The sequence below is a fragment of the Pan paniscus genome, chromosome 5 (assembly GCF_029289425.2).
Source record: "Pan paniscus chromosome 5, NHGRI_mPanPan1-v2.0_pri, whole genome shotgun sequence".
Classification (NCBI taxonomy): domain Eukaryota; kingdom Metazoa; phylum Chordata; class Mammalia; order Primates; family Hominidae; genus Pan; species Pan paniscus.
Window position 1 is genome coordinate 49,228,964 of NC_073254.2, and position 18,175 is coordinate 49,247,138.

At 43.3% G+C, this 18,175-nt stretch overlaps 1 protein-coding gene across 1 annotated transcript; it reads left to right on the plus strand.

Annotated features, from left to right (window-relative positions):
* Positions 1-136: 136 nt before the first annotated feature.
* On the plus strand, positions 137-17,258 carry SNRPC (small nuclear ribonucleoprotein polypeptide C). Its single transcript, XM_003808535.4, has 6 exons — positions 137-1,009; positions 1,374-1,416; positions 6,038-6,146; positions 11,324-11,413; positions 13,756-13,860; positions 16,910-17,258. The coding sequence occupies exons 1-6, from the start codon at positions 1,002-1,004 to the stop codon at positions 17,032-17,034; spliced, it is 480 nt and encodes a 159-aa protein (XP_003808583.1). The 5' UTR covers positions 137-1,001; the 3' UTR covers positions 17,035-17,258.
* Positions 17,259-18,175: the final 917 nt, after the last annotated feature.

Consider the following 18,175-nt stretch of genomic DNA (forward strand, 5'->3'; position numbering starts at 1 on the left):
GGTACCACTCTGTCACCCAGCCTGGAGTGCAGTGGTGCGATCACGACTCACTATAGCCACGACCTCCTGGGTTCAAGCGATCCTCCCATCTCAGTCTCCTGAGTAGCTAGCTGAGACCACAGGCGGGCGCTATCACGTCCAATTTTTTTTTTTTTTTTTTGATACGGGGTCTCGCTCTGTCCCCCAGGTTGGAGTGCAATGGTGCGATCTCGGCTCACCGAAACCTCCGCCTCCCGGGTTCAAGCCATTCTCCTGCCTCAGCCTCCCGAGTAGCTGGGATTACAGGGGCCCGCCACCACGCCCAGCTAACTTTTGTATTTTTAGTAGAGACCGGGTTTCACCAGGTTGGCCGGGCGTATCTCGAACTCCTGACCTCAGGCGATCCGCCCGCCTCGGCCTCCCAAAGTGCTGGGATTACACGCGTGACCCACCGCGCCGGGCCAAAGTCTGGCTAGTTTTTAAATTTTTTGTAGAGACGAGAGTTTCGCTATGTTGCCCAGGGCTGGTGTCCAACTCCTGGGCTCACGTGATCCTCCCGTCTCAGCGTCGGGAGTACCTGACATTCCAGGCGCGAGCCACGGCGCCGGCTCCTGTTGGTTTTAATATCTGTCTTGTTCCACTAGAATCTCAACCCCACGAGGACAAGAATTTTTATCTGTTTTGTTCACTGCTGTTTTTTCAGCATTTATAGCAGCTCCAGGCGCGTAGCAGAGAATCATTAAATATTTATAGAAAGATTAAATACGCTCTTCCGGAAGCACCGACAAACAAGATTAAATGAGCTTGGATTGAACCTCGTAGCGGCCCGTAGTACTCCTCCTTCCCGCCATCCTATAGATGAAAGGAAGAAAAGGAAAAGCCCCGCCCCTCGCTCGGCTGCTGGAGGCGAGGGCTTCGGAAATCTTCATGCTAGTCTCGTGGGGTTCCGCGGTGTCGTCGCTGGCTGTGCGCGTCATTTCCGGGCGTCACGTAACGGAGTGGCCAACGGCCTGCAGAGCAACATGCCCAAGTGAGTGGGGCCCCGAAATCTGAGGGTGATCGTAGTCACTAGCTGTGGCCCCCATGCAGGAGCGGAGAGCGGGTTCTGGTTTCTGAAACCTCGAGGGATGGGAGAGTATCTGGGCCGGGTGGACGGAGGCAGGGAGATGGAGAGTGCTAGACACCCCATTTTAGAGTGCAGATGGATCCCGCTTAAGGCAACAAAAAAAAAGCCTGGTTTATGTGTCGACGCTTTGACGCTTTTGAGTCGTGAGGCGGTCTGGCTTTTTGTTTTGTTTGTTTGTTTTGTTTTTATCTTACATGAACAGCGCTTCCGTGGATGGGCATCTCAGTGGTTGTCATCTTCTTTTTCTCTTCCTTTCACCTCTTTTCAGGTTTTATTGTGACTACTGCGATACATACCTCACCCATGACTCTGTAAGTGGCATATCTATTCATAGTTTCAAAAAGCCTTATGTGTAATAATTAAATGAGTTTTGTGTTTTTTTTAAGTTGCAAGTTGTGCTTTCCCACCTGCTGAGGTTTAAGGTCTACTCCTTGAAGAAAATAATTGGAGGTTATTTTCCCACCCTTCCAGTAACTTTAATTAAAAACTGCTTAACAAGTCAGACATGGTGGTGTGCCTGCAGTCCCAGATACACAAGAGGATGAGGTGAGAGAATTGCTTGAGGTCCAGGCTGCAGTGAGGCATGATCAGGCACTGCACTCCAGCCTGGACAACAAAACAAAAAAAGCTGCTTATCAAATAATAACAACAGTTAAAGTAGAATGTTTTGTTAGTACTTTTTTTTTTTTGAGACGGAGTTTCGCTCTTGTTGCCCAGGCTGGAGTGCAGTGGCGCAATCTCGGCTCACTGCAACCTGCTCCTCCCGGGTTTAAGCGATTCTCCTGCCTCAGCCTCCCGAGTAGCTGGGATTACAGGCATGGGCCGCCACGCCCGGCTAATTTTGAATTTTTAGGAGAGATGGGGTTTCTCCATGTTGGTCAGGCTGGTCTCGAACTCCTGACCTCAGGCGATCTGTCCTCCTCGGCCTCCCAAAGTGCTGGGATTACAGGTGTGAGCCACCATGCCCAGCCAACCCGGTCTCTTAAAAAAAATTTAGTGGTCTATCTTAAGAGCACTTGAGTGGATCTTTTACCATGCATGATTTTGTAATGTGCATTGGTTATTTGGAAAATGTTGATTGACTTGAGTTAGTGCCAGGGTTCAAATGTAGACACATTTGATTATGTAATGAAAACCCTTGGGAGGCCGAGGCGGGCGGATCACGAGGTCAGGAGATCGAGACCACGGTGAAACCCCGTCTCTACTAAAAATACAAAAAATTAGCTGGGCGCGGTGGCGGGCGACTCTATAGTCCCAGCTACTCGGGAGGCTGAGGCAGGAGAATGGCGTGAACCTCGGAGGCAGAGCTTGCAGTGAGCCGAGATCCCGCCACTGCACTCCAGCCTGGGCAACAGAGCAAGACTCCGTCTCAAAAAAAAAAAAAAAAAAAAAAAAGAAAAGAAAACCCACATTAATTAATGTCACAATCTAATCAGAACCACCTTTAAGTATTGGGAAGCTGTCAAGCTTATGGTGGCAAATAATATTTTCCAAAATTCTGATTTTTGCTTAATAGCTCAAATTCTATCATTGGCAATACTTTACATTGCTCTCCTTGAAGTGACAGGCTCACTCCATTCATTTTTGAGAAGTATGAATATACGGTTTGTGTCTCAGTCACTCTCAAATAAAAATGGTGTTCCATCAAAGAGGCAGCTGGGCTGGATATGGTGGCTCATGTCTGTAATCCCAGCACTTCGGGAGGCCGAGGAAGGAGGATTGCTTGAGCCCAGGACTTCAAGAGAGGCAGCTAGTAGAGCTCACAATTTGAACAATTACATGCCTGCTTTTCCTTGAAAGAGCATCATATTTTGGCATGCAACACAAGTGGCTTTGTCTATACTTCCCATTTTGTCACTCAGAATATTAAAAAGAATTGAACTTAAGGGTTTTTAATAAAAATTAATAATTTTGTTGCTTCATTAAGGACACTCAGTGAAACTGGCTTTTTTTTTCCCCCATGAGTACATACGTTGAAGAATACAGTGATCACTAATACAGTAGGTTGCCATTGCCTTGATTCATTCTAAAGTACCAGGAGTTTGGCATCATCAGTGAAAATGTCAATACAGTGAAAAAGGAAAGTAATGGCTTAGTAGTATTATGAAAACACTTTGACCTTGCAGACCTCATGAAAGAGTCTCAGAGACCCTTAGATGTCTGTCTGTGAACCATACCTTGAACACTGCAGCTCTATGCTTTGCTGTCTCTGTAGAAATCTGATTAAATCATAACTCTTTTTACAGCTGAGGCCTCACTGTGTTTCCCAGGCTGGTCTAAATTATGATTCTTGATCATCTTGAATAGTAGCTGGAAGAAACTGGCCAGTGATTTTTCTATTGTCACCTTATTTGAAATTCTTTCTAACATATGGTCAGATGTAGTACAGCATTAATAGAGATGTGGAACATTTAAGTTGGGTGGTTCCTCTTGAAGACATTATTATAGTTCTGTATATTATCTTTTTTTTTTTTTTTTGAGATGGAGTCTTGCTTTATTTCCCGGGCTGGAGTGCAATGGTGCAATCTTGTTTCACTGCAGCCTCTGCGTCCCAGGCTCAGCAATTCTCCTGTCTCAGCTTCTCCAGTAGCTGGGATTACAGGCCTGCACCACCACACCTGGCTAGTTTTTGTATTTTTAGTACAGACGGGGTTTCACCATGAAAAAACGGTCCCGCCTCGGCCTCCCAAAGTGCTGGGAGTGAGTCACTGTGCCCGGCCAAGTTCTGTGTATTATCATACATTGTCCTAGAATAGAGTGCTCTGATAAATTGGTATTTTTAGTAGCTAGTCAGTTCTTGCTTATAGGTCCCTAGTCCTTTTTTTACCCCTCTCTAGGTAAAACCCCTCGACATAATTTTCTGAAATTGTTAATGAGGGGGCTGTGCCTTTCTGCCCTTTTTTGGCATTATAGTTTAATATACCTATTATTCACCTTCTTGCTAATGCCAGAATTCAGAGAACTGAGAAGTATTTCTTTATATTATAAATATCTTTTCATGAGAAATGTCATGAACCCTTGTTCCTTCTAAAATGATGTCTTCCAAAAATAGAAAATGTCTATGGTGATTGGTTTTACAGATCCCTGCAGTGGACTTAGAAATGTGTAAAATCAGCTGGGTGTGGTGGCTTACACCTGTAATCCCAGCACTGGGAGGCCAAGGTGGGCAGATCACGAGATCAGGAGTTAAAACCAGCCTGGCCAACATAGTGAAACCCCATCTCTACTAAAAATACAAAAAAAAATTAGCTGGGTGTAGTGGCACGTGCCTATAGTCCCAGGTACTTGGGAGGCTGAAGCAGGAAAATCACTTGAACCTGGGAGGGAGAGGTTGCAGTAAGCTGAGATCTTGCCACTGCACTCCAGCCTGGGTGACAGAGTGAGACTCCGTCTCAAAAAAAACCAAAAAAAAACCAACAAAAAAGAAATGTGTAAAAACATTCAGTAGTGCTGTAATTTTTGGACTTTGGTTGATTTTTAGTCATGTTTTTTTTTTTTTTTTTGAGATGGAGTCTCACTGTGTCGCCCAGGCTGGAGTGCAGTAGCATGATCTCAGTTCACTGCAACCTCCACCTCCTAGATTCAAGTGATTCTCCTGCCTCAGCCTCCCGAGTAGCTGGGATTACAGGGGCGTGCCATCATGCCCAGCTAATTTTTGTATTTTTAGTAGAGACGGTTTCGCCTTGTAGGCCAGGGTGGTCTTGAACTCCTGACATCAGGTGATCCGCACGCTTTGGCCTCCCAAAGTGCTGGGATTATAGGTGTGAGCCACCGCGACTGGCTGCTAGTCATGATTTTGTTATTAGGCTTAAGGCATCATTATATTAATGTAAGCAGTGGTTGGGAGGACAAGGAACAATTTTTTTTTTTTTTTTTTTTTGTGACGGAGTATCTCTGTCGCCCAGGTTGGAGTGCAATGGCATGATCTTGGCTCACTGCAAGCTCCGCCTCCTGGGTTCACGCCATTCTCCTGCCTCAGCTTCCTGAGTAGCTAGGACTACAGGTGCCCGCCACCATACTTTTTTGTATTTTTAGCAGAGACGAGGTTTCACCATGTTAGCCAGGATGGTCTCGATCTGACCTCGTGATCCACCCACCTCGGCCTCCCAAAGTGCTGGGATTACAGGCTTGAGCTACTGCGCCCAGCCAGGAACAATTTTTTTTATTTTGGAGATAGGATTTTGCTTTGTCACCCAGGCTGGAGTGTAGTGGAGTGATCTTGGCTCACTGTAGCCTTGATCTCCTGGGCTCAGACGTGCTTCCCATTTTAGCCTCCCAAGTAGCTGCAACCACCAACTTTGCTGCAGTTACTCAACTGTTCCTTGTAGAGAGAAGCTGTAGCCAATATATAAATAAATGTGCTGGGCTCTGTGGCTCACACCTGTAATCTCACAGCACTTTGGGAGGCCAAGGTGAGAGGATCACTTGAGCCTAGGGGTTTGAGACCAGAGTGGGCAACATTGTGAGACGTCATTTCTGCAAAAAATTAAAAAGTTGGCTGGTCATAGTGGCTTGTGTCTCTAGTCCCAGCAACTCAGGAGGCTGAGGTGGGATGATTGCTTGAGCCCAGATGGTTGAGGCTGCAGTGAGCCGAGATCGTGCTATTGTATTCCAGCCTGGGCAACAGAGCAGGACCCTGTTAGAAAAAAAAAAAAAAGATAGAGATAAATGTGGTTGTGTTCCAATACTTTTTTTTTTAAAACACAAAAGCCAGTGGCCGGCCAATGGGGCATAGTTTGCTGACCTCTGGTCTAGATAATGTAGTAAAAAAATTACCACAGTGTGTTGCTGGATAATGTTTTTAAGTAATACTGTAGCAGCCAGCTAATGCTGCTGATACTAGACACGCTACTTATATAAAGGTAAAACTTTATTAAATTTTTAGTGTTGGACATTTGTTTCTACGTCTGATATGATCTTTTTATTTTACAGCCATCTGTGAGAAAGACACACTGCAGTGGAAGGAAACACAAAGAGAATGTGAAAGACTATTATCAGAAATGGATGGAAGAGCAGGCTCAGAGCCTGATTGACAAAACAAGTATGTTTCAATCTCTTGTTCTGCTGTGGTAAAATGGTCCTATTCTTTCTTATCCCTGTCTCTGGTGTTTTTCACAGAGGCAACTCATTCTGAATGATAAATAGGAGCATTTGGATGTGTCAAATGAAAGAAGCAGAAGGTCATTGGTTTCTCAAGGATATAAGAACACATTAATATTTATTATTGAGGATAGAGCAATCAGAGACAGCAATAAGGTTAGATGGGGAAGTGAGGCAGAGAAGAGTGGAGGTGCTTAATATTTATCTATTGGCACAGACGAGATTTTGTAGCAAATTTCTATAAAGCCCCTTTGTAGTAATCCACAGGTTTTAGAAGTATGTTCCTATTCTAATAGGAGCAGGTGAGGAGTGGGTTTGTGGTTTTCCCCAAATAGTTTGAGACTATATTTAGATTTCTTATTTGTAGTCCTGATAGAGTACTAGTCAAAAAGAAACTACCTGATGTAACAAAATAGTCTGGATATGTTTTGGACCCCTGTTGTACCTCCCATGCTCTTTTTGTTAGGAACATTTTGTTCTGGCTTATTGGGTCCGGGACACTAACAGAAGGAGATATTGCATTTTTACTTTAGATCATCCTGGTATATTTGAATCACGGCCTTTCTTAATCATTCATTGTACTCCAAGCTGGCAAGCAAATATGGGCTTTGTGATGTGCCTTTTTAAAAAAGCAGTAGGCCAGGTGCAGTGGCTGATGCCTGTAATCCCAGTACTTTGGGAGGCCGAGGCGGGCAGATCACTTGAGGCCAGGAGTTGGAGACCATCCTGGCCAACATGGTGAAACCCCATCTCTACTAAAAATATAAAAATTAGCGGGGCGTGGTGGTGCCTGCTTCTAATCCCAGCTACTCAGGAGGCTAAGGCAGGAGAATCGCTTGAACCCAGAAGGTGGAGGTTGCAGTGAGCTGAGATTGCACTACTGCACTCCAGCCTGGGTGAGAGAGCGAGACTGTCTCAAAAAAAAAAAAAAAATTAAAAATTTGTATTTTTTATTTATTTTTATTTATTTATTTGAGACAGTCTCACTCTGTCGCCAGGCTGGAGTGCAGTGGTGTGATCTTGGCTCACTGCAACCTCCACCTCCCAGGTTCAAGCGATTCTCCTGCCTCAGCCTCCCGAGTAGCTGGGATTACAGGCGCATGCCACCGTGCCTAGCCAATTTTTGTATTTTTAGTAGAGACGGGGTTTCACCATCTTGGCCAGGCTGGTCTTGAACTCCTGACCTCGTGATCCACCCGCCTCGGCGTCCGAAAGTGCTGGGATTACAGGCGTGAGCCACCATGCCCAGCCAAAAATTTTTTAAAAAATTAAAAAATAATAAAAAGGCAAAACTGGCCGGGCACGGTGGCTTACTTACGCCTGTAATCTCAGCACTTTGGGAGGAGGAGGTGGGCAGATCTTCTGAGGTCAGGAGTTCGAGACCAGCTTGGCTAACATGGCAAAACCCCATCTCTACTAAAAATACAAAAAATTGGCCGGGCGTGGTGGCTCACGCCTGTAATCCTAGCACTTTGGGAGGCTGAGGCGGGTGGATCACCTGAAGTCAGGAGTTCGAAACCAGCCTCAACATGGAGAAACCCCGTCTCTACTAAAAATACAAAATTAGCTGGGCGTGGTGGTGCATGCCTGTAATCCCAGCTACTCGGGAGGCTGAGGCAGGAGAATTGCTTGAACCTGGGAGGCGGAGGTTGCGTTGAGCCGAGATCGCGCCATTGCATTCCAGCCTGGGCAACAAGAGGGAAACTCCGTCTCAAAAACAAAACAAAAAAACAACAAAAAACAAAAAATTCAGACGGGCATGGTGGTGTGTGCCTGTAGCCCCAGCTACTTGGGAGACTGAGGCAGGAGAATCGCTCAAACCCAGGAAGCGGAGGTTGCAGTGAGCTAAGATTGCGCCACTGCACTCCAACCTGGGTGACAGAGTGAGACTCCATCTCAAAAAAATAATAATAATTAATAAATAATAAAAAGGCAAAACTATTGTGGAAATTTTCAAATAAAATAGAGAAGCGGGGGCCTGGCATGGTGGCTCATGCCTGTAATCCCAGCACTTTGGGAGGCCGAGGTGGGTGGATCACCTGAGATCAGCAGTTTGAGACCAGCCTGACCAACATCGAGAAACCGTGTCTCTAGTAAAAATACAAAATTACCTGGGTGTGGTGGCACATGCCTGTAATCCCAGCTACTTGGGAGGCTGAGGCAGGAGAATCGCTTGAACCCGGGAGGTGGAGGTTGCAGTGAACAGAGATCTCGCCACTGCATTCCAGCCTGGGCAACAGAGCGAGACTCTGTCTGAAAAAAAAAAACTAGATAAGCTTAATGAACCTCCCATTCTGAATTTCCTCACCCTTCATTTCTCATTGCTCAGCTGTAGCACTCTTGTTCCATTTATTCTAAGTTTCTCAGCCTCGATACTGTTGGCATTTAAGGCTGGATAATCTTTTGCTGTGAGGGTCTTTCTGTGCATTTCAGGATGTTTGACAGCATCCCTGGCATATGCCAACTAGATGCCAGTACCAACCTCCAGTTGTGACTACTAAAAATATCTCCAGGCATTGTGCAGTGCCCCTGGGAAGCAAAATTGTTTCTGGCCGAGACAGCCACTGAATATTGTTATCTACTCCCTTTCTCCTTCCTGGATTATTATGGAGCAAACCTCAGACATTGTCCCAGTTTTTAAAATTTATCTTATTTATTTTATTTATGTATTGAGATTGAGTCTTGCTCCATTGCCCAGGTTGGAGTGCAGTGGCACGATCTCAGCTCACTGCAGCCTCTGCCTCCTGGGTTCAAGCGAGTCTCCTGCCTCAGCCTCCCGAGTAGCTGGGACTACAGGTGCACGCCACCACACCTGGCTAATTTTTTTGTATTTTTGGTAGAAATGAGGTTTCACCATGTTGGCCAGGCTGGTCTTGAACTCATGACCTCAAGTATTTGCCTGCTTCGGCCTCCCAAAGTGCTGGGATTACAGGCATGAGCCACCATGCCCAGTCACAATTTTTTTTTTAGAACTGAGTCTCACTCTGTTGCCCAGACTGGAGTGCTGTGGTGCCATTAAAGCTCACTGCAGCCTCAAATTTCTGGGCTCAGGTGATCCTCCGGTCTTGCCTCCTGAGTAGGTAGGGCTACAGGTGCACACCACTATGCCAGGTTAATTTTGTAAAATTTTTTATAGAGATGGTGTCTCACTTTGTTGCCCAGGCTGGTCTTGAACTCCTGGCCTCAAGCAATCCTCCTGCCTCGGCCTCCAGAAGTGTTGGGATTATAGGCATGAGCCACCACACCTGCCCCATTGTCCCATTTCATATGAAAAAATAAACCATGATGTAATCTTGTCCCCTTATTTGAAAAGATGTTAGAAATTTCTTGGCATTAAAAGATTTACAGTATATTCTGTAGTTACTTTCCACATGCAGCAAAATAATTTAGGATGAATAAACTTTTTTTATTTAAATTTTAATTTTTTTAGAGATAGAGTCTTACTCTGTCACCCAGGCTGGAGTGCAGTGGCCTGATCATAGCTCACTGTAGCCTTGAACTCCTGGGCTCAAGCATTCCTCCTGCCTCAGCCTCCCAAGTAGCTGGGACTACAGGTGCACACCACCATGCTCAGCTAATCTTTATTTTTTGTAGAGACGGGATCTCACTATGTTGCCCAAGCTAGTCTTTAACTCTGGAGCTCAAGAGATCCTCCTGCCTCAGCCTCCCAAAGTGCTAGGATTACACGCAGGAGCCACTGCACTCAGCTTGAATACACGTTTTTGTTTTTGTTTTAAGGCTAGTCAGAATAAACATTTTTAGTGGAGGACTTTTTGAGAATGGCGAGGAGCCCCTCAGGGACACACCCATGAAATCCATGATTATATTGACATAGAGCCTGCTACTAAGTCAGTGACTTTGCTTCCCCCACTTCAGGCTTTACAAGCTGTCCTCTTACAAAGGATGTGAGAGAGGCCTTTTTGATTGAAAAAGTCCATATTGGGGTGTAATCCCTGAGATCGCACAGGCTTTATTCAGAGGCATATGGATAATAAGCTATTCATGAATCTCCACTTAGGTCACTTTTTTTGGATCTGATCCCATGAATTATCAATAATTGATAATTAATTTGACTTCCTTTGCATTGGTGGGAGTGGAGTGGGATGGGCTGTAGACAGCTTATGTCAGGAATAGACTTTATGAGTGTGTATTTTAATATTTATTTGTGATTCTTTTCTAACACTAAATATAGATGATCTTCAGTTTCTCTTGTTTTCTCTTGTGCTTCATCTGAAAAAAAATTTTTTAATTGATTGCATTAGACTTTCTTAAAAATCATAATCTCTTTTGGGGCAGGCTTGTAGTTTGAAATCTTTGTATGTTTTAAATATCCTAGTTTAGTGCATCGATTTCCAAACTGGTAAGCCAACATGGTGTATTATTTTGACCTAGGACAGCATACATAGGAAGGATAGAAATTTTATAAAGCCTAGCTTTTTGGGCACGTATTACACTTTTTCAAACAAAACTATGAATGGCTTGAATTGGTTATAAACTACATCTATAGATTAAAGATGACTGTTCCTCTTTGGTAAAAGACATTGATAGGGCCAGGCATGGCGGCTCACGCCTATAATCCTAGCACTCTGGTAAGCTGAGGTGAGTGGATTGCGTGGACTCAGGAGTTTGAGACCAGCCCGGGCAATATGGTGAAACCCGGTCTCTATAAAAAATACAAAAGTTAGCCAGGCGTGGTGCCATGCACCTGTAGCTACTGGGGAGGATGAAGTGAGAGGGTCACCTGAGCCCGGGAGGTCGAAGCTGCTGTGAGCTGCGGTTGTGTCCCTGCACTCCAACATGGGTGACAGTGAGACTCTGTCTCAAAAAGAAGACACTGATAGGCAGGAAATTTTTGCTCCAGTCTCCCATATTTAATTTAGCCATAGAAATGCTAAGTAGAAAACAGAAATCAATAAACCAATTAACTGCACTTTTAGCCGGTGAATACCTAAAAATGATTTTAAAACTGTAGAACCATGATGTAATAATTTTAGATGACAACTAGCAAGAGTAAAGTAACTGGAACCGTTGAAGACTTAAAGAAAGTGGTTATTTTAGTTACTGGATTGTTGAATTCTTATTCATCTTTTTTTTTTTTTCTCACCCTCATCTCCAAAGCGGCTGCATTTCAACAAGGAAAGATACCTCCTACTCCATTCTCTGCTCCTCCTCCTGCAGGGGCGATGATACCACCTCCCCCCAGCCTTCGTAAGTTTAAACTTTTAATCTTAAGGGGTGTGACGGGGCAGGCTATCCTTTGATTAGGTTAGATTATCTCACCGTTGGCTTTCAAATGCTGTTGCATTTGTATGTAGATAGTAATATAAATGTATAAATATATAAATGTTGAGTATAGATGCAGGTAGTAATAGAAAACAACTTTAGTGGTATAATTTCTAAAATAACTTTAGAGTTAACTTTTGATTGCATTGTCACTAACACAATTTGTATTTGTGGAATCCCAAGTGTGGATCTAAGACAGATTTAAATGGAAAGAAAGCTCAGAATGAACCTGTGATTAGATGAGCTAATACATGAATAGGAGTTGCTAGGTACATTAAATTATTTACTGCTATGAGCCCAGCACTGGAGGATTAAAATAGCTGATAAACTCCTTAGTCTTTTGCCCTATTTTCTAACCCACCTAACACCAAAATCTATACCTTAGAAAGATAAGAATTAGGCTGGGCGTGGTGGTTCACACCTGTAATCCCAGCACTTTGGGAGGCTGAGGTGGGTGGATCACCTGAGGTCAGGAGTTCGAGACCAGCCTGGCTAACATCGTGAAACCCCATCCCTACTAAAAATACAAAAGTTAGCCAGGCATGGTGGTGCACGTCTATAGTCCCAGCTACTCAGGAGGCTGAGGCAGGAGAGTTGCTTGAACCCGGGTGGTGGGGGTTGCAGTGAGCTGAGATCACCTCACTGTGTACTCCAGCCTGGGCAATACAGCAAGACTTTGTCTCAAAAGAAAAAAAAAGAAAAGAAAAGAAGGAAAGGTAAGAATTAGATCATTGAAAGTGGAGTGGATCATGGGCCCAGCTTTCTGGGAAAGTTTGTTGTTTCTGTGTGACAGACAAGAGGAGACTGAGTGCTGTACTGGGTCGTACTGTACTGTAGCTCTCCTGGGAGGGGTCAGACTGAAATCACATTCAGGACCTAGACTCAATCTTGCACACAATCACGGGTATAAACGCAGGGAAGTAGACTGTTTGTAATAGTTGCACACTAATGTAGGTGGACCACTAATGCCCTGGCAAACCTTTTCTGGGCACCTGCCATCCTAGGACCTGGTCAGGCCTCAGCCCATAGCAACTCCAAGGTTACTTCTCTCTCCTTCTCTACCTTGACTGGCTGGCACTCAACTCCATTATTTTTGATAGCGGAATAGTCTATGGTATGAATTTACCATAATTTACCTCACTATTTTCTTTCTTTCTTTCTTTCTTTTTTTTTTTTTTGAGACAGAGTCTCACTCTGTTGCCCAGGCTGGAGTGCAGTGGCACGATCTCAGCTCACTGCAACCTCCGCCTCCTGGGTTCCCTGGATTCAAGTGATTCTCCTGCCTCAGCCTCCCGAGTAGCTGGGATTACAGATGCGTGCCACCACGCCCAGCTAATTTTGTATTTTTAGTAGAGATGGGGTTTTGCCATGTTGGCCAGGCTGGTTCCGAACTCCTGACCTCCTATGATCTGCCCGCCTTGGCCTCCGAAAGTGCTGGGATTACAGGCTTGAGACACCACCCCCAGCCTACCTCACTATTTTCTTATTAAGTTGTTCCAAATTTTAGGTATTGTAAATGATACTGTCAGAAATATCCCTGCATATAAGTCTTTGCATTTTCAAAGAATCTTTTAAAACCATGTTTTCATTTTTTTACAAAGGGATCTTAAATTAGATACTTGTGGCTTAAGTTCATCAGCTTTTTGTCAGGAGCTCTATAGAAGGTACAACCTCTCCACCCCCTTGTTTTGTTTTTTTAAATTAAAATCTCAATTTTTTCTTAACCTAGGGAATCTGACTTTATTTTATTCTTCTGTCTAAGCAGGCTTGTTCTTGCTTTTTATTCATAGATTAATGTGTTATGGCCTGTGATTTTTGTGGATCTGCTATTATAAAAAGAGACCATAAGAGGGCTGTTGTTTCAGAATTTGAAGGAGTTCATGAGATCCTTTTAGTTTGATTAAGAAGAGAAAATGTTGCTGGGCGCAGTGGCTCACGCCTGTAATCCTAGCACTTTGGGAGGTCGATGTGGGCAGATCACCTGAGGTTGGGAGTTCAGGACCAGCCTGACCAACATGGAGAAACCCTGTCTCTACTAAAAATACAAAATTAGCTGGGCGTGGTGGCACATGCCTGTAATCTCAGCTACTTGGGAGGCTGAGGCAGGAGAATTGCTTGAACCTGGGAGGCAGAGGTTGTGGTGAGCCGAGATTGTGCCATTGCACTCCGGCCTGGGCAACAAGAACGAAACTCCATCTCAAAAAAAAAGAAGAGAAAATGTTAATATGTGAGCACACCTTAACCACAGGCTCCATTCTTTATTTCAGCGGGTCCTCCTCGCCCTGGTATGATGCCCGCACCCCATATGGGGGGCCCTCCCATGATGCCAATGATGGGCCCTCCTCCTCCTGGGATGATGCCAGTGGGACCTGGTAAGTTTGAATGTCTGTCTTTCTAGTTTGCTCCATTTAGTTTAGTTACTATGCATAGCTGACACTTAATGGAAGGAAGTCAGTATGTGTAGCCAAAGCTTGAAAATGGAGAGTTGTGCTCCACTTCTGAGGGTGGAATATTTACATAAATTATCTAATTAGCTGTCTAAATGTACTATTGTAACAAATTAAATTTGGTCAATTATTAATGATAAAGAAAAAGAAATACTTGGTTTATCATTATAATTGGATGGTGTCCAGTGACCTTGTGCTACTAAAAGCAGGATAGGTTGCTTCTGTTTTTCTTTTCCTCTCTTCTGTTTCCTTGCCTCATCCTGGCTTTTGGCCATTTATACTGAAGAGAAGGGTAGATGAGCTTGTTCCATTTTGTGGGAAGGGGGAAGGTTATAGATACATTTTCTCAGTTTTGATTTGGAGCAGAGCCACTTCTTGTTGCTTGTTTAATCTTGCAGTTTAACTTGGCCACATCATTATATTAAAAAGGCTTTCAGCCTGGTAGTTGTTTTTTTATTTAGGGAGGCGTAAAAAACTTACACTTCAAACATTTTATTTTAATGTAAATTTAAACATACATTAATTTGCAAATCTTTCTGATACATGAGCAGGACCTTTGCTTTGAGAGTGTGTCTAGGCCAGGCGCGGTGGCTCATGCCTGTAATCCCAGCACTTTGGGAGGCCAAGGCAGGCAGATCACGAGGTCAAGAGATCAAGACCATCCTGGCTAACACAATGAAACCCCATCTCTACTTAAAAATACAAAAAATTAGCCAGGTGTGGTGGCACGCGCCTGTTGTCTCAGCTACTCAGGAGGCTGAGGCAGGAGAATCGCTTGAACCCAGGAGGCAGAGGTTGCAGTGAGCTGACATTGTGCCACTGCACTCCAGCCTGGGTGACAGAGTGAGACTGTGTCTCAAAAAAAAAAAAAAAAAAAGTGTGTCTAATGATTGGAACACTGTATATTTATTGCATAAACCAGCAAGCCATAACTATAGCACATCCTCCACCAACTTTAGTTTCATTTCTTTGAAGTGGTCTGAGACCTTGTGATATAATCTAGTTCCAATCTTTTATGATTATTTTGCCTACCAAATTGTTGAGCATTTTTTGGTGATAGTTTATCTGAGTCTTCCTAAGTATTAAGTTAGTTTTCATAGAAGCTATTCTCTTTTCACACTCATTTAATTGGTTTGCAGAAAAATTATATATATATAATTGGAGTAATAACTACAACAGACATAATCAGGTTTGGGAACAGATGTGACCAACACCTACAACTCTTCTGGAAAAACAAGCTGCAAAGTTACTAGAGTAGCTTCCTAGGCAGAAGTATCAGTATGTGTGCTGCAGGTATCACTTAGAGGAGGGGGAGAGTGTAGATAAAGAGAATTCCTGCCTTACTGACTTGTGAGCCCAAAACACAATCAAATGACTTCAATGGCTTTAGCATCCTTAAGCCAGTCTCACAAATTCAAATTCTTAGAGGTTTTAGGGATGTGGTGAACTGGGGAATGCATGATTCATCTAAAGAAGGCTTCTAGAACTCAGCTTCAGCCTATGGTTGACATTTGAGAATACAGGCTTGGTGTTGCCTTTTCTCCTGAGTTTGCTTTTTGTTTTCTGTTTTTTCAAACCAGGATAAAATGATAAGATTGTGGGATTTGTGTTAAAATAATTGAGTAGTTAGAGGGTGGACGGGGATAGGAATGGGTGGGGAGTATAGATAAAGTTGTCCATGAGTGGATAATTGTTGAAGCTGGATGATGGATACATGGATGTTCATTATACTCTTCTTTACTATTCTTGTGTATGTTTGAACATTTCCATAATAAAAAGTTTAAAAGAAAAAAGGAATCTAGACTTTTGTATGAAATCCCAATGTTGTCAACTGATTCAAAGTAAATTCACTATGGAGACCAAAGAAAACGAGTTTCCAGTTTTTAATCTTTGGTCTATGTCCATCCATTTCCTCTAAGAAATTCTTCAATATAGGTTAAGCATGGGCTTTTATGTCGTATTTAGAAGTTAGTAGTATTCTCTGTTCCTGTTTAAATTGGTCTTAAATTCTGTACCTGTTGGATTTTGTGTCTTTGCATATTCTTGTGTTTCACCATTTGTGATAAGGCTATATTCAAGTTTGAATATGGTTTTCTCTTGAACCCTTTGCTGCAAACCTTTAATCAAAATTATTTAGTTAACAATAAATTGGTAAGATTTGATATTTAAAAAGAATATAGATAACGTGAAATTATGTGGCGTAATAGTAAAATTAATATCCATGAACCCACCACCCAGCTGAGAAGTAGAACATTATCGATTCCATTGAAACTACCTGTGTTCCTCCCCTACCCCTCTGCCTGCCCTCCCCTCCCTGGCTCATTTATTTGGCTGGTTTATTGATGGGACACTTAAAAAAATTCATTAATAGTTTCTGAAATGCATTAGAAAAATCAGATTTTTGTGTGCGCTAATTGTTATAAATCACGTTATTGCCTATTATTTTTCTTGACTTGAGCTAAGTATGGTTACTAACAGGTTCTCAGCATGGGCCTCCTGCTCACCTTTCCTACAACTCCGAACAAACGCTTAGTGGTAAGATTGTCCTCTGTGCCTGTGTACATTCATGAAATAGCTCCTGGTTATATGGTGGATAACACTGATTAAAAGAGCTGACTGAAAAACATGTGACTTAGTTGTGAATTTCCCTGAGTGAGAAAAAAAAGGTCAGTTTAGGGAACTAGTGTCCCTGGCGATTTCTGGAAAGCAGTCTATTAATAGTTTCCCCCTTACTATCATTAGATCATGATTCCCATATGGTTCTTGTGTTGACCTTTTTGTTTTTTGTCTGAGAATGTCTAAGTAATTTACAGATGTGATAAATTTGTTGCATTTCTTCTGTCACGTATGTCTTTTTTCCAGCATTTTGCAAGGGGGGCTACGTTTTTTGTTTTTAATTGAAGTCCCATCAAACTCTCCCTGAATCGTATTTTCTGACTCCCTTTTTCTCCCTCTTCTTTGTTTTGTCCTGCAGCTCCTGGAATGAGGCCACCCATGGGAGGCCATATGCCAATGATGCCTGGGCCCCCAATGATGAGACCTCCTGCCCGTCCCATGATGGTGCCCACTCGGCCCGGAATGACTCGACCAGACAGATAAGGATAGAGGGGAGGCCTTATTGTATCGGTTTTATATTACCTGTTCTGCTTCACCAGGAGATCATGCTGCTGTGATACTGAGTTTTCTAAACAGCATAAGGAAGACTTGCTCCCCTGTCCTATGAAAGAGAATAGTTTTGGAGGGGAGAAGTGGGACAAAAAAGATGCAGTTTTCCTTTGTATTGGGAAATGTGAAAATAAAATTGTCAACTCTTTCAGTTAAAAGTGTGTTCCCTTTTTCCTCCTCTCTGTGTTCTCTGTGTATTATAAAAGAAATGAAACATTCCAGTTCTGTTTCTCTAGCTCATTATCTCTTCAGCATATCCTCTGCGTGAGATTATTTTTCCTTAGCTATATGGTAAATCTCTTTGGGCATCCTCCCTTTATTAGTAAAGTCATCTTGTACAGCACTAAATCTAGCACTTGCAGAGCTTTTGTTGGTTAAAATAATAAACAGCTTGGTTAATTTTTCACATGAATAACACTTTGTATAGTAAGTGGAAAATTTTAAGTCTTTTATGCTGAAGTAAGGGAAAATAGTTCCCGTCGTGTGCATGTCAGCCAAGAATGGGAAGAATTGCCCTAACCTCAGCTTCTCCTTTCTCTCAGCTCCCCTCTTTCTTGGGCTCAAATAATCTGAAAAATTTCTCCTTTTTAAAAAGTAACTTTAAGGCCAGGCGTGGTGGCTCACGCCTGTAATCCCAGCAGTTTGGGAGGCCGAGGAGGGCAGATCACCTGAGGTTGGGAGTTCCAGACCAGCCTGACCAGTGCGGTGAAACCCCATCTCTACTAAAAATACAAAAAATTAGCCAGGCGTGGTGGCACATGCCTGTAATCCCAGCTACTCAAGAGGCTGAGGTGGGAGAATCACTTGAACCCGGGAGGCAGAGGTTGCAGTGAGCCGAGATTGTGCCGCTGTACTCTAGCCTGGGCGACAGAGTCTCAAAAATAATAATATAATAATCAAAAATACTACTAATAATAACAATACAAAATAACTTAAGGGCCGAGTGTGATAGCTCACGCCTCTAATCCCGGCACTTTGGGAGGCTGAGGTGGGTGGATTCCTTGAGTCCATGAGTTTGAAACCAGCCTGGGCAACATGGGGAAACCCTCTCTCTACAAAAAAATACAAAGATTAG